Source organism: Lissotriton helveticus, chromosome 11, assembly GCF_964261635.1.
Source record: "Lissotriton helveticus chromosome 11, aLisHel1.1, whole genome shotgun sequence".
Taxonomy (NCBI): Eukaryota; Metazoa; Chordata; class Amphibia; order Caudata; family Salamandridae; genus Lissotriton; species Lissotriton helveticus.
The window spans coordinates 1,059,581,118-1,059,607,077 of record NC_136072.1 but is presented as its reverse complement, the minus strand read 5'-3'; the positions used below and the strand labels follow the sequence as shown (position 1 = coordinate 1,059,607,077).

At 49.5% G+C, this 25,960-nt stretch overlaps 1 protein-coding gene across 1 annotated transcript in view; it reads right to left on the bottom strand.

Annotated features, from left to right (window-relative positions):
• Positions 1-25,960, bottom strand: part of HIP1R (huntingtin interacting protein 1 related) — a 482,407-nt gene that overhangs the window by 268,104 nt on the left and 188,343 nt on the right. Inside the window, exon 7 of the mRNA XM_078667577.1 lies at positions 4,660-4,721. Within this exon, the coding sequence (XP_078523703.1) occupies positions 4,660-4,721 (62 nt within the window). The remainder of the gene's footprint in view (positions 1-4,659; positions 4,722-25,960) is intronic.

Here is a 25,960-nt window from a genome sequence, read left to right as displayed (position 1 = left end):
TCGGTGTGGATCTGGAAATGCAGGTGTTCGGCGGTGGTCAGGGAGTTGTCGGTGCTGGTCGTGAGACGGATGGTGTTCCTGTGGATGATGGCGATGCCTCCTCCCATCTGGTTGGCGTTGCGGTCTCTCCGGACGATCTTGTAGCCCTCCGGGATAGCGATGGCGATGTCGGGAGCTGAAGAGGCGTTCATCCAGGTCTCTGTGAGGAAGGCAACGTCGGGGGCTGTGGCGTCTAGGAGGTTCCAGAGTTCCACGGCGTGTCTGTGGACGGAGCGGGTGTTGAGCAGGATGCACTTGAGGTGGGTGCTGCTGGTGTTTGGCTTGGCGGCTGCTGGTGCGGTGCAGGTCCGGATGCAGGAGAACTTGCAGGCGTGGCAGCTGAAAGGTCCGTGGGTGCGTCGTGGTGAGGCTAGATGGCATTCTGGGGGTCGGCCGGTGTTGAGTGCGATGAGGGTGGCTGCGGAGTACGTCAGGCGGGTCGGTCGGGGTCTTCGTGGGCCAGGGGTCCTGGCGCTGGTCGCGATCCGGTCGCGGACGGGCGCAGACGGGCTTACCTTTGGCGCGCCTTCGGCGCACAATCGGCACGCCCGCTGCGCGTGACCGCTGCGCGTTCGCACGGTCGCCATATAAGGCGAAGTGCGCGGGTGGGCGGGGCAGCTCGGAGGCGGGAGCGGGGAGGGATACAGAAGGCAAAAGGGGCGGGGCTTAGCGACGGTGGCGGAAGCGGGGAGGGAGAGCGGAGGTCGGCGAGGTAGGCGGGCAGACAGGAAGGAGAACGCAAAACACGGGCACAAAATACAAAAGAGAGACAGGCAAGGATATAATCACAAGAGCAGGACAAAACTTTAACCAAACAATTAGAGCAACCGGCAGGCAAGCACGGACCACGCCGCTCGGGGAGGGGGCGTGGTCAGCGGCAGTGCGACAGGCAGCGAGGCAGCTAGGCAGGGCAGAGGGGCACACGCAGCAGCTGGTGGCCGTGCGGCGCGGGGGTGTCCCACAAGTGGGTCACTCACCTGCGTCGCACGGTCGCCATATAAGGCGAAGTGCGCGGGTGGGCGGGGCAGCTGGGAGGCGGGAGCGGGGAGGGATACAGAAGGCAAAAGGGGCGGGGCTTAGCGACGGTGGCGGGAAGCGGGGAGGGAGAGCGGAGGTCGGCGGGCAGACAGGAAGGAGAACGCAAAACACGGGCACAAAATACAAAAGAGAGACAGGCAAGGATATAATCACTAGAGCAGGACAAAACTTTAACCAAATAATTAGAGCAACCGGCAGGCAAGCACGGACCACGCCGCTCGGGGAGGGGGCGTGGTCAGCGGCAGTGCGACAGGCAGCGAGGCAGCTAGGCAGGGCAGAGGGGCACACGCAGCAGCTGGTGGCCGTGCGGCGCGGGGGTGTCTTCTGGTCATCTTGCTAAGAACACCAAGAGTTAGGCAAGCAAAAACAGGAGGAGGGATCTTTTGCCTTCCTGGGCTCGCAAGCTTGGACTAGCTAGCCGGCCGATCTCCGGTTAGTAGAGAGTGAGCAGTCTTTAAAAAAACAGCTGAAGACTTGGCTTTTTACTCTTTGATTGTTCACTATTTCTTCTGCTCCTGCTTGTTCTTTAGCGTAAGCACACACCTGGGAGTAGCTATGCGCTCTACAAGTCCCGCAATTCATTAATTTGCACTCAAATAACCCAAATTCCTTTGGGAAGAATCAATTGAGAATTCAATCCTACCACGTTTGACCAATGTTACTGCCTCCATGAGCTTACAAATGCACAATTTGCTACTATATTTCAGTAGCGGACGCTACTTAACGGGGCTACCGGGGGAGGGGGTTAAATGAATAAAAAATATTTTAAAAACACTTGCCTGCAGGTCAGCCGCTGCCTCTCGGTCCTCTATGACTGACTCCAGGAGCAGGAACCAGGAACAAGGAAGCACACAGGTTCCCAGCCCCTCTAGCAAATCACAGCGGTGCGTTACAGCAGCGTTGTGATTGGTCTGAGCAACGTGGTTCGGCGCTCAGATAAAGACTAAGTCTGTGCATGTTCTGCACCTAGGCTGTGCATTACAGTCAATGGAGAACATGCAAAGTGCGCATGACTGTTTGACTGGCCAAACCATCATGTGCACTTAGAGTGTGCTCATCACTCCTCCCCTTGGCCCCTGCTCTGGCCAGCCCCTCCCCTAAACAGGAGCAGAAAAATAACATGATAATAACATTGCGTTAACATTTTCTATTTTTCCCTTTTAAACTGCTCACAGGGCAGTGAGGCGACACTCCTCCGCCATAGCAGAGGACCCGCTGCTGACATATTTGCCATAAATTGCTTGGAGGAGAATCCCCAAATCTCCGCTGCGTGATATATGGCCCTGCATAAACAAATCTGTTCTTTCGAGACCACTTAATGTCCCTTATTGTGGATTCTAAACCTGAAAACAACATGGCTTACCATTACCAAATTTAAAGTTAGTCTCTATATATACCTTGGAAGACTGAAAGGCTAGGCTGGCCCTACTACAATTTAAACTCCTGATCTGAAGCTCACACTGCAATGTAAGCAGTGAATACTTACCTTACATAACCATCTTACCTGCTTCAAAAGTCTCACCCATTCATGCACTAACTCAGCTTCCATCTGCAACTAGCCAGTTCTATGTTGAAGGTAGCAAAAACTAAGATGGGGGCAGTGTGCGGCACTGCACACAGAAGAGGTGGCACATTATGTACCATGCCTACGTCATCAAAATCCTCAAGATGGCCCTGTTTAGCATCACGAAAATATGCCAGAGGGTGGGATTTTAGGGACGAAGATCACTGAAGCTCTCAGGTGAGTAGCAAGGGTAACAAATAGGAAGGCAGAGACGTTTTAAATCTTAGGCAAAGTGGGCAGGTGCTAGGGCCCCCACTTTCCTCGGGGGCACCCAGGAAAGTGAGACTTTCATTAGACCTCTGTCTCGTTCCATTCTCTAAACCCCTCTCCACCGGTAATTCTACCACCTTTCTTGAACTGCAAAAAGCTACCAGGGCCATTTTAGATAATTGCCCTGGAGAGGTGTATGGTACTATTAGGTTAGCTTCCGGTATTACCAGTTTAACATGTGGTATTACCACGCTATCTCCCAGTAACGCCATCCCTCTGTTCATAAAAGTGAGAGAAGGAAAAACTATCCAATGACCCAATTTCTGGATATTTTTGTCAACTCCGTACCCATACTGCCATGTTTGCAATGCGGGGTTAGGAGTTTGGCATGCAAGTGGCCCAACGGCTTCTGGGCACTACATGGCCAATCCTTGCACCCACTTTGTTTAATCTCTATCTGGAACCATTTGGGAATCTCCTACGTAAATCTGGGATCCACTACCATCTCTATGCAGATGACACTCAAATCTACCTCAAGGTGTCTTCCTCACAAGATCTCTCACTACTCAACTCTTCTCTCAAATCTATTCACAACTGGATGTTAGTTCACCAACTCATTCTCAATCCTTCCAAACCTGAATTCCTCCTACTATCTACCTCTCTCTCCCCGCCTCCAGTTCAATCCTGGATGGATCATCTGAATTTACTCAACAATAAACCCATCATTGTCGACAGCGCTAAATCCCTAGGTGTCATACTTGTCAAAAGACTCAACCTAATCTCTCACATCAACTCCATTGCCAAGAACGCACGTTACCAGCTGTGCCTTCTGTGGGAGATTCAGTGTCTTCCCGGAGAAAGACCTAAAAACCTTGGTCCAATCGCTAGTTCTCTCTAGACTGGATTACTGCAATTCTCTTCTGACTGGCCTACCCAAATCTCACCTCTCCCCCCCCTCAAATCCGTCCTCCATTCAGTAGCTCGCTATATTTCAGGGTCCAAACAAAGTGACCACATCACTCCTATCCTGTCTTCTATTCGATGGCTTCCCATCGAGGCAAGATCTATTTACAAAACGGCCTGCATCACCCACAGAGCCTTGCACACTTCCTCCCCTCGTTACCTGGCAAATAAACTGAATTGTCTGGAGGCTAGAGACCTCCTTCGGAATGCGGAAAAGTTTCTGCTTGAGCCCCCCTCCTTCAAAAGGGAAAGATCGATGGCTCAATCGTTCTTAGGTAATGCGGTGAGAATCTGGTTTTTCGCTTCCTACATTGCTCCATGCCACCACCTCTATCCGGATCTTCAAAGTGGACCTCGAATCTCTTCTCTTCTAAAGACACTTTCAGAACTAAATCCTTAATTCTCAGACCTATGGTTTTACCCTACCTCTTCTAGTCTCCTGTTTATTTTTGTAACGTTTTATTTTGTAACATTTCTTTCATGCAGCGCTCTGACACCTTCGGGTAAAGTCAGCACTTTATAAAAATGCATTAAATAAAAATAAATAAATAAGTGGCAGAGTAGCCCAGAAAGCGAGGGCTTTCACTATTATTCAGTCTGCTGCAGAGAGGACAGAATAACCTAGTAAAATAACTGCATGGTTTATATTGCAGCAGCAGAAAACCTTAAGAGCTATAAAACTTTATAAATAAATAAAAAGATTTATTTTTGCGGAGCTTCTCACATTTTGTAAAATGCAATATTTATATTTGCCTCCAAGTAATAACACTAAACGCACACTTAACTCTCATATCGCACTAAATCCTCTTCATCAAATTAAAAAAGCATTTGGTCTCTATGCTTACCGGTGTCTGCCAGCTTGAGCTCAAAATCCATGTAGTCGAACATCTCCACCGTGAGCTGAAATCTAAAAAGAGAAGAGAAGCAGAAGTCAGCATTGCATGGGGAGTGGGGATCTGGAACAATTTAGGAAAACATTTTCAGAGCAGGCTGAAGCACCAATGAAAGAAAACCCGAAGACGAAGGAGCTAAAAATTAGTAAAGACATGGGCACAATTTTTGTGCTCTGTTTCTGATGTGAAAACATTCAACAAAGGGCGCGAGAAAAACAGCTGGTTTTACTTTTTCGTTATCAGACCTACAAAATATTAATACTGGATTAAAAATTAAGTCATTCGCTGCCATTATCTCACAGCGGTGAAAAAAAACGTGTTTTCACGACTGTGATGCCACTCAGGCTGGCCCTCACGGACCCGAGGGTGTGGGGCCCCGGATACAACACAGGGGGCACCAGCCGCCATCTTGCTGTCAGTTGTGCGGGAGCTCAGACCCTCGGCTGTCGGGTAATTCGCTCGACAGTAGGGTGAGGGGAAGGAGATAGTCTAAGGGAGTTGAGGAACGGGGTTGATGAAAGGCATTTCGTGTGGCTCATCTCCCCTTCATAGCGAATTAAGGGGATCCGCTTACGTGGGAGTGTCCTTCTGAGGGGGTACAGGGCCGCTGGGATTATGTGGCAGGAAAGGACCAAATTATGCGGCAGATTGGACTACAATATGCGGCAAAAAGGCACATTATGTAGTGTAATGCTGCACATTTTGTGAAAAGTATTACTTCATTGTTGTCATTTTTGCCCATATTAACACTGCCTTAGCAAAGGTTTAATCTCATTAGTACCATTAATGCACAAGTTACTACTTGTGTAACGATATATCTGTAAGAGAGACATTAGTGATAGATTCTTTACCTTAGAATATCCCCAGGTGTCAGACTGGATCCGGAAAGCTTTTGTCAAGAGTACGCCTGCGCGTCTATAGGCGTCATCATTCGGTTCCGCGTGTCGCTGTATTCGCCGAGCTGACGTCACTGGAGCTACTTAGACGCGCCCACGCGAGCTGATGTCAGTTCTGTACACAACGTTCCGCGACAGGAACGCAGAGGCATGCAATATACTGACCACTGGTGCATAGAAACTAGGGCCCGCAAGGATGACCTTAACCCTAGAAATCAGTTCGCAAAACGGGGAGGATGGGTGGGGCGGTAAGGAATCTATCACTAACTAATGTCTCTTACAGATATATCGTTACACAAGTAGTAACTTCTGCATCTGAAAGAGACACATTAGTGATAGATTCCTTATCTTAGAATAGATAGCCCAGCAATACTAACCCCGGTGGTGGGTCTGCAAATAAGATTACACCAGAAAGTCATGGAGAACAGAACGGCCAAAAAAAAGGAATCCCTCTGGCCCGGACTGTCAAGGCAATAATGCTTTGTAAAAGATTGCAGTGAAGCCCACGTGGCAGCCTGACAGATGTCCTGCAGTGGAACACCTCGTCCCAATGCCGTATGGCTGCTGTTGCCCTGGTAGAATGGGCATGCAGCCCCACCGGAGGTTCCTTTTTAGCTCTAGAATAACAGGCCTTGATACACAAGATGACCCAGCGTAGCCAACAAAGAGCTGGTCATCCACCCGGAATGCTTGTGTGTGATTTAGGTCAAAGGAGAGCGCACGTTTTGGGTCCAGACGGTGGAGCCTCCCTTCCTCTTTGTAAGGATGCGGAGGCAGAAAGAAAGTGGGCAAGGTGATAGTCTGCCCGATGTGGAAGGCAGTGACAACCTTAGGCAAGAAGGAAGGACGAGTGCGAAGCACAACTTTGCCCAGATGAACAGACAGAAAAGGAGGCTTACAAGAAAGAGCCTGAAGCTCACTCACTCTCCTGGCAGAGGTGATAGCCACCTGGAAGGCAGTTTTCAACGTCAGAAGACGTGAAAGACAATTGTGAAGCGGCTCAAAGGGAGCGCACATGAGAGAAGTCAAAACAAGATTCAAGTCCCACTGAGGCATTATAAAAGGAACAGGAGGGAACATATGCGTAATGCCTTTTAAGAATCTCTGTACAACAAGGAACTTGAAAAGAGAAGGCTGATCTGGAAGCCTCAGAAAGGCTGAAATGGCCGAAAGTAGACCTTGATAGTGCCCAGAGCAGAGCCCTGCCAGAGAAAGAAGGAACAAAAGGACCTCAGATAGAGAGACAGAAAGGGGATCCAATGTCTTGGCTGTGCACCATGCCACAAATTTGTTCCAACTGCTGGCGTATGCCGATTTAGTGGAGGAACACCTGGCTGCCAGAATGACATCACAGACTTCGGGAGGCAAGTCAAATGGAATCAACTGTCGCTGCTCAATCTCCACGCATGTAGGTGGAGGCTGGGCAGGTTCGGGTGGAGAACTATGCCCTGCTGCTGCGACAGAAGATCCTCCCGCAGAGGCAGCCGGATCGGGGGATCCTGGCTCATATGGAGTAGCTCGGGATACCAAACTCTTCAAGCCCAGTCCGGAGCCACAAGGATGACTTGAGCCCGGTTGCACCTGATCTTCTTCAGCACTCTGGCCAGAAGTGGTATAGGTGGAAAGGCGTACAACAGACCGCAACTCACTCGCGATGAAAAGATCACTCGCGACGAAAAGCGTAGCTGAGCGAGTGCCGCCTTGGAAATTCCAACGTGCAGAACTGATGACATTGCCCGTTCTCTTTGGTGGCAAATAGATCTAACCAAAGCTCTCCCCACTGTTGAAAGAGACCATGCGCCACCTCCGAGTGAAGACGCCATTCGTGATCCATCAGACACCGGCGGCTGAGTTCGTCTGCCCTGGCGTTCAAGAATCCCACAAGATGTTGAACCGTCAAGGAAATGCTGTGATGTTTCAGCCATGTCCAGAGGCGCAGAGCCTCCTGACATAGGGTCCACAACCACACCCTGCCCTGTTTGTGGCAATACCACATGGCGGTGGTGTGGTCCTTGAACACCTGCACTACCTGCCCCCTGACAGAGGCAAGGAATGCCTTCAGTGCAAGAAAAATCGCCCGAAGCACCACAAGGTTGATATAGAGCCAGGACTCCGCCGGAGAACCAAAGGCCTGTGATCTCCGCCTCTCCCATGTGGCCGCCCCATCCCCGGAGGGACGCATAAGTCACCACTGTGTGCTCCGGTTGGGCAAGGGAGAGGGATCTGCCGCTGACCCAATGCTGATTTGTGTGCCACCACTGCAATTGTTGTGCAGTACCCTCAGAGATCTGGACGTAGTCAGACAGGTTCCCCTGATGCTGTGCCCACTGGAACGTTAGGTCCCACTGCAGAGCCCGCATGTGCCACCTGGCATGGTTGGTCAACAGGATGTACGAGGCCATGATCCCCAGCAGCGTCAAGGTCATCTTGACCGAAACCCAGGACAAGGGCTGAAAGATGGGATTCATAGCCCGAATGTCCTGGACTCGCTGTTCGGGAGGATAAACCCGAAACAGCGCCATGTTTAGAACCGCTCCGATGAAGAGCTTCTGGGAGGGAATCAGGTGCGACTTCGGCACGTTGATGAAAAACCCCAGCAAATGCAGGAGGTCAGCCGTAGTCTGGAGGTGGGAGACGACTGTCTGGGGCGAGCCCGCCTTGAACAACCCGTCGTCGAGATAGGGTTAGACAAACCCCTGATATGCGCAGATGAGCTGGGACCACCGCCATCACTTTCGTGAACACCCGAAGGGCGCTGGTAAGGCCAAAGGGGAGCACGTGTACTGAAAATGCTCCTGGCCCACCGTGAATCGCAAGTAACACCGATGGGCCAGCAGGACGGGAATATGAAAATAAGAGTCCTGCAGGTCCTGAGCCACCATCCAGTCTTGTGGGTCGAGAGCAGACAAGACCTGAGCCAGAGTGAGCATTTTGAACTTCTCCTTCCGGAGGAAGTGATTTACGCTCCGAAGGTCTAAGATGGGACGTAGGCCTTGGTTCCAAAGAAGGACAAGGAACTAGTGGGAGTAACAACCACGACCTACTCCTGGCATCGGAACACATTCGATGGCCCCCTTGGCCAAGAGGGCCGTAATTTACTGCTGTAGAAGTGCCAAATGATCCCCCAACATGGGGTGGAACTGCGGTGGCATGGCTGGGGGGGTAGACTCGAGGGGGTAGCCCCTTCGAACAATCTCCATAACCTACCTGTCTGATGTAATTGTGTACCAGTGGGGGAGGTGATGACGAATCCTGCCCCCTCTGGCGTCTGGTGGGCCTGAAACACCGGACTAGGAAGGTGTGGAGGCACTGGCAGCGGGGGTGTTGGTGGACTGGACCGCACGATGGCCCCGTGACCCGCCTCTGCAAGCCCCACGTCCGCAGATGCACTGGGACTGTTGCTGCGCAGGCTAGTTCTGAAATGAATGTGTTTATATGCCTCTTCCGGAGCTTCGAAAGGACCGAAAGTTAGAAGCAGAAGGAGTACGTGTGGCCAAAAGGCCTAAGGACTTGGCCGTGGCCCTAGAGTCCTTGAAGCGCTCCAATGTGGAATCCGCCTTATCACCAAAGAGGCGAGTGCCATCGAAGGGCATGTCCATCAAAGTACTCTGGAGATCTGCAGAAAAGCCAGTCGTCCTCAACCAGGCATGATGAGGTAGCGCCACAGTAGCGGAAATCGCCCTACCCAGCGAATCAGCGGTATCAAAACCACAACGTATAGTGAACTTGGCTGCATCTCTCCATAAGAGCTCAGGAGAGACCTGTCTGGGCCACCTTCGGACACTGAGGTAGCGCCTGCTCAACCGCATCCCATACAGAATTAAAATAGCAGCCCAAGAGACAGGCAGTGTTCACAGACCGCAGTCCAGAACTTGCGGAAGAATAAATCTTCTTGCCAAACTGCTCCAATTTCTTGGATCCCTTGTCCGGTGTAGCAGAAGGAAACGCACTCGGACATCGAGGCCTGAACCACCAAACTCTAAGGTGTAGGGTGCTGGGTGAGGAAGGCAGGGTCGCCCGGGGCCGGGCGATAGTGTCGGCCTACATCTTTGTCCACAGGGGCCCCTGTGTTGCGCCGGGACCAAGTGGACAGAAGCACATCAGTAAGTGCACCATTAAACGCTAACAGCGGTTCTGTAGAGGAGGAAGCTGGCCGAAGCACTTAAGTCAGTAGGTTGGTACTGACAGCGACTGTAGGGAGCTCGAGGTCAAGAAAGTCGGCCGCCCTACGTAGCACCGTAGAAAAGGAACCACTCTCCTCCATAGCAGCTGATGGGGATGGTGAACCAGGTGCCGGAGTGTAATCCAGCAGTACAAAAGGGGGTGGTGATGGACGGAGCATCTGAACCAATCAAACACTCACACCCAGTCAAAAGATCTGGGTTTAATCCATCACCGTTCTGTAGCCCACTCTGCCAACCCAGTTCAGACATGGCCATATGCAAATCAGTCTGACCCTGTGCCTCATGGGAACAGTCAAGCCCAAACTGCCAAGCCATGCCTTCCCTGGACCGGAAACAAGCTTCCTAGGACCGGTTTCTGGCATGTCAGCCATCTTCAGCCAGGCGTGCTTGAATCCAGTGGCAAAGTGAGCAAGGGACTCACGTCTGAGCATACCCTGCCAACTTATGGCGAACAAAGCGGTACAAAAGGGGGTGGTGATGGACAGAGCATCTGAACCAATCAAACACTCACACCCAGTCAAAAGATCTGGGTTTAATCATCACCGAACAGCCCAGCCCGAACTGCCAAGTTTGGGGTGGCGGAGTGGGCTAAAAAACTGCGATGGATTAAACCCAGATCTGTTGACTGGGTGAGAGTGTTTGATTGGTTCAGATGCTCCGTCCATCACCACCCCCTTTTGTACAGAGTGTAATCCAGGCCACCGGCCTCCGCCTCCTCATCCCAGTCGGGGACAAACTCGCACTGTGCTGCGAGAGGGTCTTCAAGCCGCTCCCAGTCCTCTCCTTCCTCCACAAGTGGAGTGAATAAAAGGGTAAAGTCCCCCATCGGCGTCGGGATCAGCGTCGGGAAGCATCCCTCTGGCACCGTGCCGACATCAGGAAAGAAGTCGATGCTGGCGACGTCGATGGGGGCCATACGGGTTCCACCGGCAAGAACGGGGAGCCACGGCCGGAGCCATGGAGACCTCTAGGCGTCAACGTTGGGGCCAGCGACGTTGAACGCAGAACAGTGGGGCTCGCAGGGCCCAAAGGCGTCCCAACGGGGTCGCACGGGGAGAAGATACGTGCCATTGCGTACACGAACTCTTGCAATTCGGCCGGAGTCGCCGATGAACCCGGGAAAGGTGGGTAAGCCAACGGTAACTGCTCAGTCTCCGTTGGAGCCTCAGGGGCAGTGCCACCTACCCCCTCAGTCGTGTTCCACGACCAGCGAGGGGAGGACGAAGAGTGGCGACGCTTCTTCAATTTTTTGTGCTTAGCCTTACCTGACTCAGAGTGTGAAGACTTTGAATGATGGTGCTTGCTCTGCGACCGGACCCTCGACCTCCCACGGAACCGGGGCCTGGAACGTTGTGGGGCCAACTCCAGGGCCTCCAGTCACTTTTGGTACGCTCCCGCAAAGTTTTTGGGGTCATGGCCCTGCAGTGGGAACACGACTCGGTGATGTGGTCACATCCCAGGCAGAAGAGACTCACGGTGCGGGTCCGTCAGCGACATCGTACGCGGACAGGTCTCGCAAAGCTTGGAACCAGGCATCCCTATGCACCAGGGGTACAGTGTTCTTACAAATAATAGCAAAAATTTACTTAGTCAACAAGTGACGGGGTACCGCGCTTGCTGGTGCGGAAAAGGAAAGAACTGACGTCAGCGCGCAGTAGCGCGTCTAAGTAGCTCCAGTGACGTCATCTCGGCGAATTCGATGCCAATGACGCACGCGGAGCCGAACGACGACGCCTATCGACGCGCAGGGGTACTGCTGACGAAAGCTTTCCGTATCCAGTCTGACGCCTGGGGATATTCTAAGGTAAGGAATCTATCACTAGCGTGTCTCTTTCAGATACCCAAATACAGCAATAAACTAGTGAAGGGGACCGGTCAACCTTTGCAAAGAGCCTTCCACAGCGCGACAACAGGTGTTGATTCTTTTTAGTAATTTTAAATCTAGAAACAATTTCTCTTTAATCTGCAAATTATACAGCAGATGCAAAATTATATGGCAAATTCTGCAAATCCATATTTAGGCAAAAAATGCCACAGCATAGCATCATTCCAGTGGCCCTAGGTACACACACTAAAGCTGTGATTGGGTAAATAATAATCGGAAGTTTCAAGTGACATCAGACAACGCTAGCTTCAGTCTGGTTATCCATGATGTAATTTGAAACTTCAAGAGGCAAGCTCTTGAAATATAGATGGGTAACAGAGAATAACGGTGATACTTTTCAAGGGTTTCTGAGTTACATTAAATAAACAAGAGCAAAACATAGCACTGACTATGCGGTCACTAAGAACCCTGACGTTCTGACTGCCAGATACAAAAAGATAACCACTGGAACAAATTAGAGGATGCCCATAAACTTGTCAAATTTACACTGGGAAACTGGGAATAGATTTACAGCAAAGCTTCCTCAGGGTACTCCGAAGCACATTTTTGTGAAACCCCTTCACATATGAGCTTCTCAAAGATCCAGATCTATTCAGATACACGCCATTCAAGTCTTTGGAAAAATGGTATAAGGCGGGTACTATAAAAGCAAGATCCTCACAGGTGTTATTCTAAATTTGCCAGAGTAAATGTGTGTAAAAGGGGGTATGGGGGGCTGAATACACCATACTTCAATTCAGATTATTTTCCTTGAAACACACAATGAGACTGGATCCCTTTTTTGAAAAGTCAAAGGGATGTTAGCAGTGTAACATTTCAATGGGACCTGGAGACACAGCTCTGGTGCAAGGATTTTCGGAACATTGGGCATAATGACATTTTGCCGTTCAGGCACTCAGTTTTCTCTAGCAACCAAGTCTTCGTAGGACCATTTATTGCAATTTCGCTGCCTCTTTTGGCCATTCGTGATGGGGCCATAACAGCTGGCTGTAGAGGCTTTCATGTAGCACTAGAAACAGCTAATGTTTAATGTGTCAAATGCTGTAGTTAATCTAAGACAGCAACTAATATAAGTTGCGCTCCAGTACACATTTATCCATTCTGTGCAAAAGTACTTAAAGAATGGGAACAACCACTTGCAAACCGATCTTGGCACCAATCCAAATGGGGGAATGTAGTCTACATTACAAGGCCACACCCCTTCATCATTGAACTTCAAGTAATCCCAGAGATGTTTTAGCCTTGCAGAGTCTCAGTGAGGTACAACGTTTGTCCTAGGGTACAACGAGTGTCCTAGGTTACACCGAGTGTCCTAGGGTACAACGAGTGTCCTAGGGTACAACGAGTGTCCTAGGGTACAACGAGTGTCCTAGGGTACAACGAGTGTCCTAGGGTACAACGAGTGTCCAATGGTACAAGCAGCCACTAGCCCCACATTGCACTGCGGTTTTCTACAACAGAGTAGGCTCCAGGCGTGTGATCATCAGCCGGGTTTATTTCAGTATGCACAGTGCGAGCCACCAGCACCGATGATCCAACAGCAGCTGGGCTCCGACTCATATTTAAAATAAACCATTCCAAAACAGAATTTAGAACCACAATCTTTCTTAAACCACAGGCACTCAAAAAGTTATCACACATTCACTCTGGCACTTACCCTTGCACTCAAGCATCTATTCGCCCGCTCACTGTTGCAGGCACCGATTTATTACACAACCACAATAAAACATACCCAAACTCTACAGCACATGCATGTAAAAAGGATAAAAGTATTAAAAAAGAAAACTAGCTGCCACCTAAACACTGCAGCAGGTGGCTCTCTTGCCAGGATATTTTAAATAGTGCATCATTGCTTTAAACTTTCAGCATGGCTGCCAAATTTAAAGAAGCAACCAGTTGGCAATCTTGGAATGGTAAAACGAGGACACTCGTACTTGGATCCTGTATCTTATCACAAATCTTTAAGGTGGTTGGCATTGTTTATACTAGAATATGTCTCAATGCCAAAAAAGAATTGAAATACAAAAAAATTACTCTTTGTGCATAACACCATTCAATGTTCACCTAGTTTAGAGGCTGTGGCCGCCCAGGATGCAAAGCATCGCAAATAACATGAGCAATTAGCGCAATCTGGGAAGTTGTAGTATGAGAAAGAAAGAAATGAAGGGGGACCTATACAAGGAGAAAATGGAGAACTAAAGGATTGGTTCAACAGCCCTGAAGAACACTCATTTTCAGGCAGATGTGCACATGCATTCAGATACATGCCATCACTCACAGGGCAAGACCCAATGGCTGAAGTGGGCTGACCCTTTGCCCCATGCTGTACACTCTGATGGATGGAAGCAGAGTGTAAATGACACTCAAAGACCAATTTCACAACAGAAATGACCCAAAGTCCCTCTATGTATGTATATACATATGTATAATACACAATGGTGGTTATCACTGTGTTGTTATAGTTAGGTCAGTTTCCACTAGAAGATCATGGTTTTGTTTCTCTAATGATTGATGCCATTTGAGGAATCTGCACATCACCTTTATAATAAACTTCACCCACCTTGGCTTCTGCATGGAAAGTTTTGCCCTGATTGGTCAAGTAGAGGCCAAGAAAAGGTGTGGTCCCATTAGTGCAATTTCCCATGGTAATTCTACTAGGAACTTTGCTCTCGGATACAGAAAAACGGCTGAACGAAATTACACCAAATTTGGAAATAAGTTAGGACTTTACTCAGACAGCATGCTTTTTGTTATTTCGGTAAATCCATGCTGCCGTATTTAAGAAAATCGTGTTTAAAGAGGGGCTTGGCTGGAGTCTGAATGGGTTAACGCTCCGTAAAAGTTGAGTATATACAGACGTTTGATTCCATGGTGTCTCACTGGACTCCCAAGCTCCAAATAAATTAAAGAGTCAGCCAATTCTGATTGGCTGAGGGAACATTTAACCCCTTTGGTCGTTTTGGTACTGCAAGTACCAGTGCGAATGCAGCAGTACTGAATTATCCAATTGGCTGGAAACAATGATGAAGTAAATGTAAATGCTACAGCTGCCATTCTGGTGGCTGGATGGGGGGGGACACACTGACGACTCCAAGGCCTTGTGGGGAGGTCCCAAATATACCTTATATTAAGTCGAAAAAGTAAACTGGGTCGCTGATACCAGCAACCAGTACCGTGGTACCCAACAGAGCACCCCATGTGGTACCAAAAAAAATAAAAATACAAGAGTCTGATCATAGACCAGCCACAGCGGCCAACCACAACTGCGCAGGCTGCGCACAGTGGGGGTTGGCAGCTTGCAGTGGGTTAGGCAGAGTGCCAAACCTCCGTTGCCCTCTGCTGAAGGATATGAGCAGTGGGGTGTTGGGCACACGGCATGGCCACAGGTTAAACAGCCAGCACTCACTGAGCACAGCTGAAGGGCATTAGCAGATGGGGTCTAGTGCTCCCAGGGGCTTTGGGTGCATGGCCAAAGACCATGTGCAGCAGAGTTTAGCTGCTCCCAAGGCGGTTGGGCACAGTGCCTGAGGGCTGTACGCAGCTGGAGTTTGGGCACAGGCCCTGGCCTGTAGCCAAATACTGGTTGTGCACAGCTGGCAATAGGCACTCCCAGGGGGTTGGGGTCAAGGGCACACCCAGAGGGGGAGTTAGGCCTGGGTCCTTGCTACAGGCCAGACCCTGCAACCAACCCTCGCATCTCACAACTGAATGCCGCATGCAGCCGCTCCCCAGGGGGTTGGGCTGATCTTTAACATAGAATATGAGAATAAACAAAGACATTCATGGAAAACACAAAGGTTAAAGTGACGTTATTGTTGGGTATGGTAATAACATCTTAACTTATGTCAAAAAATAAAACCCAGAAATTCACTGAAACAAACATTGGTTAAAGTGACGCTACCGTTGAGTGTTGAAGTGAAATAAGAACTAACATTAAAACAAAAACAAAAAAACGGAAGTTTGCCAGTTATAGTTTAGCAAATGTACTATATTGCACCCCCGTTGTAAGCTGCATAAAACCGCACATATTACACCACTCATGACATTTTCAGTGATATCAAGGATGGCATTACTGATGACATCTCAAATGCAAGATGATCCAAGCAGGAGGGTCTGTGGTAGAGCATGGTGGTGTCGGTCAGTTGCTTAAGATGGTTTCACAGAACGCGGTTTCAAAGAATGGGATCCAGACTTTGTAGGCTTGCCGTGTTGGGCAGAGCTTATTCTTCAGCACTTCTGGACTAATGAATCAATTCCCGGGACATGCTGAAGATCTCGGTTCAAGCACTCGCAGATGAGCTTAGCGAGATACGTTTTTACTGCTCTCCTGGTGCCTCTGGCATTCTAATATTCGGACAGTTATCTGCACCATGGAAATTCCCCCTTTCAGAATATTATGGTTATCTCAGCTATCTCACTATTCTTTCATTGATTATTGGCTTTGGCTTCCTCATTTTGAAAAGGCTGGCTTGCACAGTGCAAGCGAGATATCAAGGGACGTATTTTATTTTTAAGCGTGCTCCAGATCACAGCTGGCTGCTGACATCTCACATTTTTTGTTGTTTCACCAGGATTGTCTTTGAGGAGGGTGCTTGGCAATAGAGCATGCCTAATCAGTGAAGGGCATTTTTTTTTAAAGGTCCAGTCATATTGGAGGTTATAGCAGAATCCTGGGTTTCACTAGGCTATGCATAAAAACAAGGTCAAAAGTCGGACCATCTCTTTGTATTTGGCCTCTGGCAATCTCTTTGAGCCCTAGGGCACCCATGTTTTTGAGTCGGTCAGCTGCAGATTTGTTGTCAAGTTTGTCTACTCACAAGCTGAGGTCACCAATTATAAGAAGGGTAATGTGATAAGTTCTCAAGGCCCAATGCCAGTTCTACAACATTGATTATTCTGGCAGCCTGCAGATTTCTACAATAACAAAGGAGCTGTTCAGATAAAGTGAATACCTTGTGACCATGCACTTGAAGGAAGTATTTGCTGAAACAACTCTTGCAAGGGCACTTAAAATCTGCTGGTTGAACCAGAGTCACTCCAGCACCGCTTCAGACTTCTCTATTTTCATTAATGTTTTGATGCCTTTGAGATCAGGTCACTGAGCAGGAAAGCGGTCTCCAAACCAGGCGTCTGTGAGGCGGCCTATCACAAGGCATACATTTTCACATATGCGGGGTCACGTTTGTCAAGTGTCCTCTTACAGGCTCACTGTATGTGAATCAAACTTGGTAGAAGGTGGAGGGCCAGAGTCAAAGAGAAACACACAGGATGATGGACGGAATGTTACACAATGGCAAAATATTCACCCCCAGTCACAAATCTGGGTTTAATCCATCGTTATTTTGCTCACCAAGCCACCTCAGTTCAGACATGGCCATATGCAAATCAGTCTTGACCCTGTGCCTCATGGGAACAGTCCAGCCCGAACTGCCAAGCCATGTCTTCCCTGGACCGGGGGGGAATGTTTTGCCACTGTGCAACATTCCGTCCATCATCTTGAGTGTTTTGAGGGCCAGAGTCAAAGGCCTTCGCTGCAGGTGGTTTCAGGTAGGAGAGCCTAAGAGGATGCAACTGAGCAGACAGGAGCCTAGGCAATGTGCACCTAGTAGGCATGGGGCATGAATGGTTTCCATCCGAAGAGTTGGGCCCCACTGAATTTCTCCATCGCTTTGAGGCTCCAGTACCCACACTACAGGTTGCTGGAAGTGGTGCTAAGCAGGCTTATGATATTCTGACTGTTCACAAGACCATTTTAAAGGAAACGTTTTTGTCATTGACTTAGCTTAGGACTGCTGTTTTCTAAGTGTGACAGTATGCCCCCCCTACTTCAAGTCAAAGACCCCCTTGAATCGTTGTTGATTTTGATAGAGATCGGCCATCAATGCTTTTTGCCTAGCTTTGGACGTGCGAGTGAAGAAGTTATGTACATCACTGAAGGGGAATTCAAGGAGTCCCTTGCACGTGGTGTTGATATGTATTTTTGTGGCACTCTTGTATGAGTAGATCAATAAATAATGGAGATGGAGCCTGGTGTGGGAGTTGATAGCACTGCAGTTAGTCTAGCTGGAGAAAGACGTGTAATTTTCAAGGATTACTTGGCAAAACGCTGGAATAAAGCAGCTGCACCGAGAGAGCTTGGAGTTTACTCATGTGACAAACTGAAGTTATCATGGCCAGGATTAGTCTTCAGAGTCCGGAAACATAGTGGGCACTTATTCATTAAATCAAAGGGAGTGCACATTAGGAGAGGGAGGACCTCAATTTTAGAGAGCAGCTCTGGCCTTCTGAGTACCCTCTACCGACCGCAACAGGAAAGCCAGCAAAAAACTTGGGGGTCTGGTTCGATGAAGAGCTTTCCTTTTCAATACAGATCAAGAAGCTGACCGGCTGTTGCTTCGGCCTGGTTAAAACTTTTATAAGATTTTTTCCTCTCCTACCGCTGGCGGCGAGGGAAACTGTCACCTGTGCGTTGATCTTGTCTCGGCTGGATTACGCCAATGCTCTTTATGCTGGTGTTCAATTCTACCTGCTGAAGAAGTTACAGGTGGTACAAAATACTGCAGCCAGACTGTTATTGGGTCTGTCGGCCAGGGACAGTGTGCTTCAACAGTTACGCGCTCTTTACTGGCCTCCTATGGCGGATAGAGTGAAATTTAAACTCTTGATTTTGGGCCACCGTGCGCTTCACTGGGTGGCCCTCTTTACTTAGAGGCGTTTCTCCTTTTATGTTCCTGCGCGCTCCTTGCGTTCTTTGTCCTTATGTTATGCCCAGGTCCCACATTTCAAGCGTCAGAGGATAGGGGGCAGCTCTTTTGCTGTGAAAGCGGCGATTGCATGGAATGCTCTTCCTCCGGTCCTCCGCACCGTTCAGGATCCAGTTGTTTTCGAGAAGAAATTGAAAACTCATCTATTCACCTGAAGCTTAGTGCATTACCCTGTTTGGTTTTGCCCCGGGACACACATGAGTAGCAGCGCGTGCTATAAATTTATATAACTTAACATGTAGATCCTGCTGCTGTAGCAACACACAGGGTTTTGGAATAAACATGTCTCAAACCTTTAAGAGACCTCATCATAACAGGTGATATGAAGAAGGACAGCTGGTCCGGCACACGCCAAAAGGACCAACAAATAACATTTAATGGTGCCCATTGAAAGTCCTCGCTTGACCAGATATACAACAAACATCAAGACATCCAAAAGTTTGGCATGTAAAAGGTCCGTAGTGCAGATGCAACATCAGGCCACAAACATGTTACAGCGACCCTGGATGGTTTGAGCCAGGTTTGTCCAGAATTCCTCAGGGACTGCTGGCAAGATCTTGCTAACCATGTCCTGCAAACTTTGAGAATATCTCCCTAGCAGACAGCTGGCATTGAATGCCCGGGGGGGTCTAGCCAATCAAATCACGGTTTACGAAATGTTACTGTTCCCTTCAACTCTGTGTCTGAGGGGTTGGAGGGAATGAAGTGGGGGGGATCATTCTACTCGTGGAAGTTTGAACTACCAGTCTTTCTGGCGTAGGCTGCTGTGTCAAGAAGTTAGGATCACCTGGTGCTAGCTTGGTGACACCAGGCTGCTTGCCTGTCCACTGGAGGACAGGAACAAGGCTAAGATCAGGCGCTCATGAGGATGTCAGGCAGGACTTCACTGGATTGCAACAAAGGCTCAGATAAAACCTGCAAAGGCTGCAAACACTCTGTTAAAGCTTTGATTTAAACCTATATAGATGGCAGCTGTAAGTCGAATAACTCTGCTCTACGTCTTAACACCATAGAGAAGGAAGCAGTCTCTCCGCTAATGGTCCAGGAGGAGAACACAACCCCGTGTCCGGGGAAGTGTCCAAACCACAAGCCTCCTGAAAATCTATGTATAGGTTGTCATCATCATCATCATAGTGTGGGGGAAAATATTCTTCATCATTTTCATAGTTATTTCTGATAGCTGGTTGACTTTGATCAGAGTCGGAACCGAAAAGTTATAGGAGTGCCGGGTGGTGTGGGGTAGATCTGAAGTAAAGGCATGGCTCTGTCTGAGTTTGTTTGGAGTGGGACCAGGTGTGTCAGATTGGCTCCAGGAACTGACCTCGTTTGGATCAGAACTACTGGAACATTGTCTCCTTTCGGTGGCGTCAGTACCATCACAATGTTAAATGGAGCAGCATCAATTTTGGTGCTTGATTTCAAGTCTGCTCCAATGTTGGAGTGGAATGGGAGACAGGTTCCGAATGCACACATGGGAACGAGGACAGACCCACCAGGGCTAACCCAACTGGATAGCTCCGCAGATCCTTGGGGCTCAAAGGCGCACCAGAGGGAACCAGAAGATTGGCAACATGGCCGCTTTAGAGGCTTCAATCTATTGCATCATCGCCGGAAACTCAGGATGCTTCAGGATCAGCTGCATAATCAGGTCCTCGGTGAGGAGTGGGAGCAAGATCAAGAGGCATCTTAAAATCCTTATGAACTTCTCTGGCAAAGAGTGACGGGATGGAGTTAAATCCCCCTTGGCCTCCTTGTGCATCCGCTTTGACTCCGACTTACTGGAAGACTTGAACCGCAACGAGGACCTGTTGCTACAAAGGTCCAAGAGCAGGCATGTGTTTGCACTCTCTACTTTGAGTGGGGATCCAATTACTTCTTTCGGTGCTCGGCGACTTACATCTTAGCTTAATGTTCCCAGATCGCTCTCGGATTCATAAAGGCACACTCCTGGCAAGACTATGGGTTGTACACCAACTCCAAACACCAGAGATATACTTATGGGAATCTGTCAGACATCTGGTTGCAACAAACCCTACAAGGATTAAAACCTGAAGTTTTATGAGGGACATAGTTCCCTTGCACACTTGAAAAAAGAAGATTGTTAGGAAGAAACATGTCAACTAATGAGGACAAAGAAAGATAGAGCTCTGGATCCAACCACAAAAGTGTGGAAAGAAAGGAACGGACATTGATGCTCAGGGTGGTGCTTATATGCAGCTCTATCATATCTGGGTTGGAACGAATTCAACGCAGGGGTGCATGGTTCCACATATTTAGCATCTGGGGACATTGCAAAGGTGAGGAAGCTGCGCTTTTAAGTATTCATCAGAAAAATACAACATGCATACAAGTGCAATGGTGGCTGATTTGGAAAAGAAGAGAAACACATCAGTCTCTTCAGATCATGTTTGTGATGGGTCACATGCTCCTTTAGAAGTCAAATGTTATCTTGAGTCAGGCCCTAAGGCCAAGTGATGTTATGCAGATTTGTAAAGTGCACTGTCACCAGGGAAGGTATCCTGGCGCTGAGCACTTGGGGCTTACTGGGACTACTTGAAAAGCCAGGACTTAAGCTTCTTGCGGAATTCAAGAAGTGAGGAGAGGAGTTGGCCTAACGGCAAGGACAGTCTACCTCAAATCTGGGGAACTGGGTTCGAGTCTCGGCAATGATGCTGAACATCCTGTGATTCTGGGCAAATCACTTAATCTCCCTGTGCCTAACAACAACGAATGTGTTCTCATGTAACGTAAATGGTGCTATGTAAAGCGCTCGGATACCAGATACCTGCGGGTCAAGTTTGTGCTAGATAAAACTCCATAAAAGAAAAGAATTCTAGATATAAAAAATGAAAAACTGAGGAGGAGGCTCTTTTTTATAGCGGCAGATCGTTCCACACTTTAGGAGTGATGTAGAAGAAGGCTCGAACCAGATAGTTTTTCCCTTGTATGTGGGATTTGTGCAAGTAGGAGTGCGGACAAGTGGAGGTGTCTGGAAGATTTGTGGAAAACTGATGCGCTTGTTGATATATACTGGGCCAATGTTACGCAGTGTCTTGAAAATGTGGGCGAGGAGTCTGAATTGTGCTCATTTACAAATGGGGTGCCAGCGGAGCTCCTTCAGGTGTGGTGGGATGTGAGTGTGGGAGATTGAGAGTGATTCTCACGACCGAGTTCTGAATGGTCTGCAGCCTTCTGGTGACTTTTATATTTGATCCCGGCATAAAGGGCATTCCTGTAGTCCAGCTTGCTTGTGATCAGGGCATGCAGGACTGTTTTACAGGTGTTGATTGGGAGCCATTTGAAAATATTCCTTAGCATCTTTGTGGTACCATGAGGCAGCAGTGACGGCATTTACTTGGCGGTCATGTTGAGTTTGCGGTCAATGATGAGCCTGAGGTTCTTGCGTGGGTGGGGGTGGGTGTCTGTCCTGACTCTGTTTGTCACCAACTGGAGTCACAAAGGGATGTGCTCTTCCCAAAGATCATGATTTTGGTCTGGTCAGTTTAAGCGCTAGATAGTTGGTCATCATCAAGTGAACAACTTCAGGCATTGAACTTGATCTGGGTACTGGGCGTCTTGTCCATGAGGAAGCAAATGAGTTGTGTGTCCCCAGGGAAGGAGAGGACGTTAATGTGAGAGCGAATAATGCTTGCTAGAGGGCTCATGTATCCGTTGAAGAGGGTCGGGGTCAGGGAGAATACTTGCGGAACTCCCCAGATCACGGGTGTCCGAAGCGTACGGTGCAGGGCTGACTGACGGGGTCCTTCCAGTCAAGAAAGAGCAGATCGATTGGACTCCTTGTCCTTGTTTTCCGATGTTCTGTAGGCATCGGATGATGATGGAATGGGAGACTGTCAAATGATGCAGACAAGGTAGCTGAGTGCTGCAAGAGCGCTGCGCGCGCTTTAAGGAAAATTGCAAATTTTAAATATATTAATTGTGAAATCTGGTCCTTTGACCCCGTTTTAACTTGCCCCTTACCTGCACACTAAATTGTTTCCTGCACCGCCGTTTGGGCGGGTCTGGTTCTGGGGTGGGTGTCCTGCTCGACTTTGGCTGACATCTTGGAGTGGGGTGAGTCAACTGTGGCATTTCGAACTGCCAGCGCTTTACTGCGCATGTGCCGCCTCGGAACACCTTTTTAAAGCTCCTCCCTTAGCGCAGCGGGATCGCGCAGCGGGCGTGTCCTCGCGTGGCCGGAGTCGTGCCAGAGTCCTGCCCGTCTGCGCCCGTCTGCGACAGGACGTGCAGGACGTGCAGGACGGGGCAGGCCTGTGGCCCCTTGTGGTTTTTCCATCGGTCCATTATGCTGTGCTATGCCAGAGACAGTCTTGTTGCCATCGGTCTGTCATCTGGGTCCTGTGAGGTTCCGCGGGTGGACCCCCTAGGCGGCCCCCTTTCATGTGGTTGTGGGCGGTTCAATCTTCCCGCCCCCCTAGGAAGGGGACTTAAGGAGCGTGTTACTGTGGCTGCCGGTTCTTCTCCCTTTATCAGCATCTGGAATTTGAACGCCAGGTCGCTGGTAAAGCACCATTTGGACATTCTTGACCTGTTATGCCATGACTCGCCAGACATATTCCGCTTGACAGAGACTTGGCTGCAGGATGCCGATATAGCCATTGTCAACCTGGCGTTCCCGCCGGAATACTCGGTATTTACACTCAACCGAGGTTCTAGAGGCAGAGGGATAGCTCTCGCGGTCAAGTCTTGCTACCCTTGCTCGTGGCAGGGACAGAGGATCTCTGGCTGCGAAAGCGCTGTCTTTAAAGTTGCCATCACGCCCAATTTCACCTGGTCGGGCTTATTGATCTATCGACCCCCCAGGAGTGAGGTGGCCTTTAGAGCTGCATTACCAGATGCCATCTGTAAGCTGGCTGTTGGGTGCTCCAATTTCTCCATTATTGGGGATATTAATCTGCACTTTGACAATCTTTCTAGCCCGTCGGTGGCTAGTTTTATTGCAGATTTGGAGTCGCTTCAGCTGGCCCAGATGATCGCACAACCCACTCATATAGGGGGACATACTCTCGACCCATTTTTCACCAACTTGGCGGAAGCCAGCATCACTAGCCTCACTCCGCTGGCATGGACTGATCATTATTTGATACAGATCCAGTGCCCCGTACCAGTTATGCAGTCCAACCCAGTGGCATGTCCAACCCCTAGACGGCGTTGGAATAAACTAAAGCTGGACGAATTTTACCAGCTTTTATCGTCCGATCCACTAGACATAACTGGTACGATAGATCAAGGATATGATGGCTTCTGTAATTGGGTGACTAGGGCATTAGATTCCCTTATCCCCACAGTTTGGTGTAAATCCGGGGCCAGAAATACTAGCCCATGGTATGATGATGCTCTGCGGGTACTCAAGACCTCCTGTAGGCGTGCAGAGCGGGCATGGCGTAAAACCTATAACAACCAGGAGAAGGCCGTGTACCAAGCCACTGTTAAACTTTATCATCGAGCAGTGTGCAGAACCCGCGCTGCCTTTTACGCCTTACAATTTCGGACTAGCGACAATCCCTCTAAAACTATTTTCAAGGTGTTGAAAGATCTTACCACCAAAAAGGTGACTGCTACTCTCCAGAGCTCTGTGGAGCATTGTGAAATTCTGGCGGATTTTTTTGTGGAGAAGGTGAACGCTATCTATCGGGCTTTTCCGCCGGCCAGTCCACCTGCAGATTCACCTCTCAAACCCTTGACGGTTGAGGAATTGTACTCTTTTCCGATCTTAACAACTGAAAGCCTTGGCAAACTGGCTTGTCAAGTGAGGTCGGGGTCTCCAGCAGATCCGCTCTGCCCGGCTGTGTTCAAAGATCTGGCGGTGCATGACATCTCACCGCTATGCTCTTTGATCAACACGTCGCTTACATCCGGCGTAGTCCCACTCAAGTGGAAACAGGCCGTGGTGCGGCCTATTCTCAAAAAACCAAGCCTGGACGGAAGTAAGCCCGAAAACTATCGGCCAATTTCACTTCTGCCGTGGCCTGCCAAGGTGACTGAGGCGCATGTCAACGCGGTCCTCTCGGAACATCTTCACCAAGCCGATATCCTCGACACGACGCAGAATGGGTTTCGAGCGGGCCACAGCACGGAGACGGCTCTGCTGTACATGGTAGAGCATTTGCGCTCCGTGCTCGATGCGGGTCAAACGGCGGCGCTGGTGCTATTAGATCTGAGCGCCGCCTTTGACACCGTATCTCATCCCATCCTTCTGCGTCGATTAGAGGAGGCTGGTGTCACTGGCATCGCTCTCCAATGGTTCCGGTCTTTCCTAGCCAATCGGACCTTTAGCGTGACCGTCCCTCCTTACCAGTCCAAATCCCATCTGCTGGATCTGGGGGTCCCCCAAGGCTCCTCGCTGAGTCCTACGTTGTTTAATCTATACGTAAGGCCGCTGGCTGAGGTTGTTCGTCAATGGGGTATGACAATGGTGTCATACGCCGATGACACCCAGCTAGCGGTCACGATCAGCGGGGATGCCGATGTGGATGCACCCAGATTCCAACATGGACTGAGGGCGGTCGCTGGCTGGATGACGTCTAACCGCCTCCAGCTGAACGCTAGTAAGACCGAGGTCATGATTTTTGGGAAGCAACCGGAACTCTGGGGAGGCAGATGGTGGCCGGGGGAGCTGGGTCCTACACCTCTCCCAGTCTCCGAGCTTAAAAACCTCGGAGTCTGGTTGGACCCCACCCTTACGTTTGTATGTCATACTAAACGTACGGCGGCCTGTTGTTTTGGCATCTTACGGGGACTACGTCCAGTGCTTAAGTTTTTTGATGCCGCTACCCGGCAACTCGTGATCCAAGCGACTGTCATCTCTAGGCTGGATTACGCGAACTCTTTATTTGCTGGCTTAAACCAAGCAGAAATTGGTCGTCTGCAGCGGATTCAGAATGCCGCTGCGAGAGCGGTGGTTGGACTACCTAGATCTTGTCCGACCTCTAGCACCCTGCGATCGTTGCATTGGCTACCGGTGGCCCAGCGGATTCAGTTTAAGATCCTCTGTGTCGCCTACAAAATACTTAAGGGATCCCCAGCCACGATCTTGTCCAAACTTCTGGTCCACTACACCCCTGCATGAGCATTAAGATCTGCTGATCTGGAACTAGCGGTTGTCCCTCGTGTCAAGCGCAGCAGAGCCGGCGGACGTTATTTCCAAGTCCGCGCGGCTATGCTGTGGAATTCCCTCCCCCCGGCGATTCGCGCCCTTAGGGACTTGCTTTCATTCCGCCGAGCGGTGAAAACTTTCCTGTTCCCTTAGTCCACCCTCACTGTTGTTTTTATCCTGTTGTGTTGTGCTGCTACCTTGTCGCGGCGCCAGGACGCTCCTTCGCTGGAGCAGCTGTGCGCCTAATAAAAAATGCTGAAAAAAAAAAAAGAGGTCGAGGAGAATGAGGGCCACTGTGTCTCCTCTGTCCAGAGTCATGCGGATGTCATGCGTGGCGGGATAGAGGGCAGTTTCCATGCTGTGGTTGGGCCTGAAAGCAGACTGAGTGGGGTCGAGGAGTTGATTGT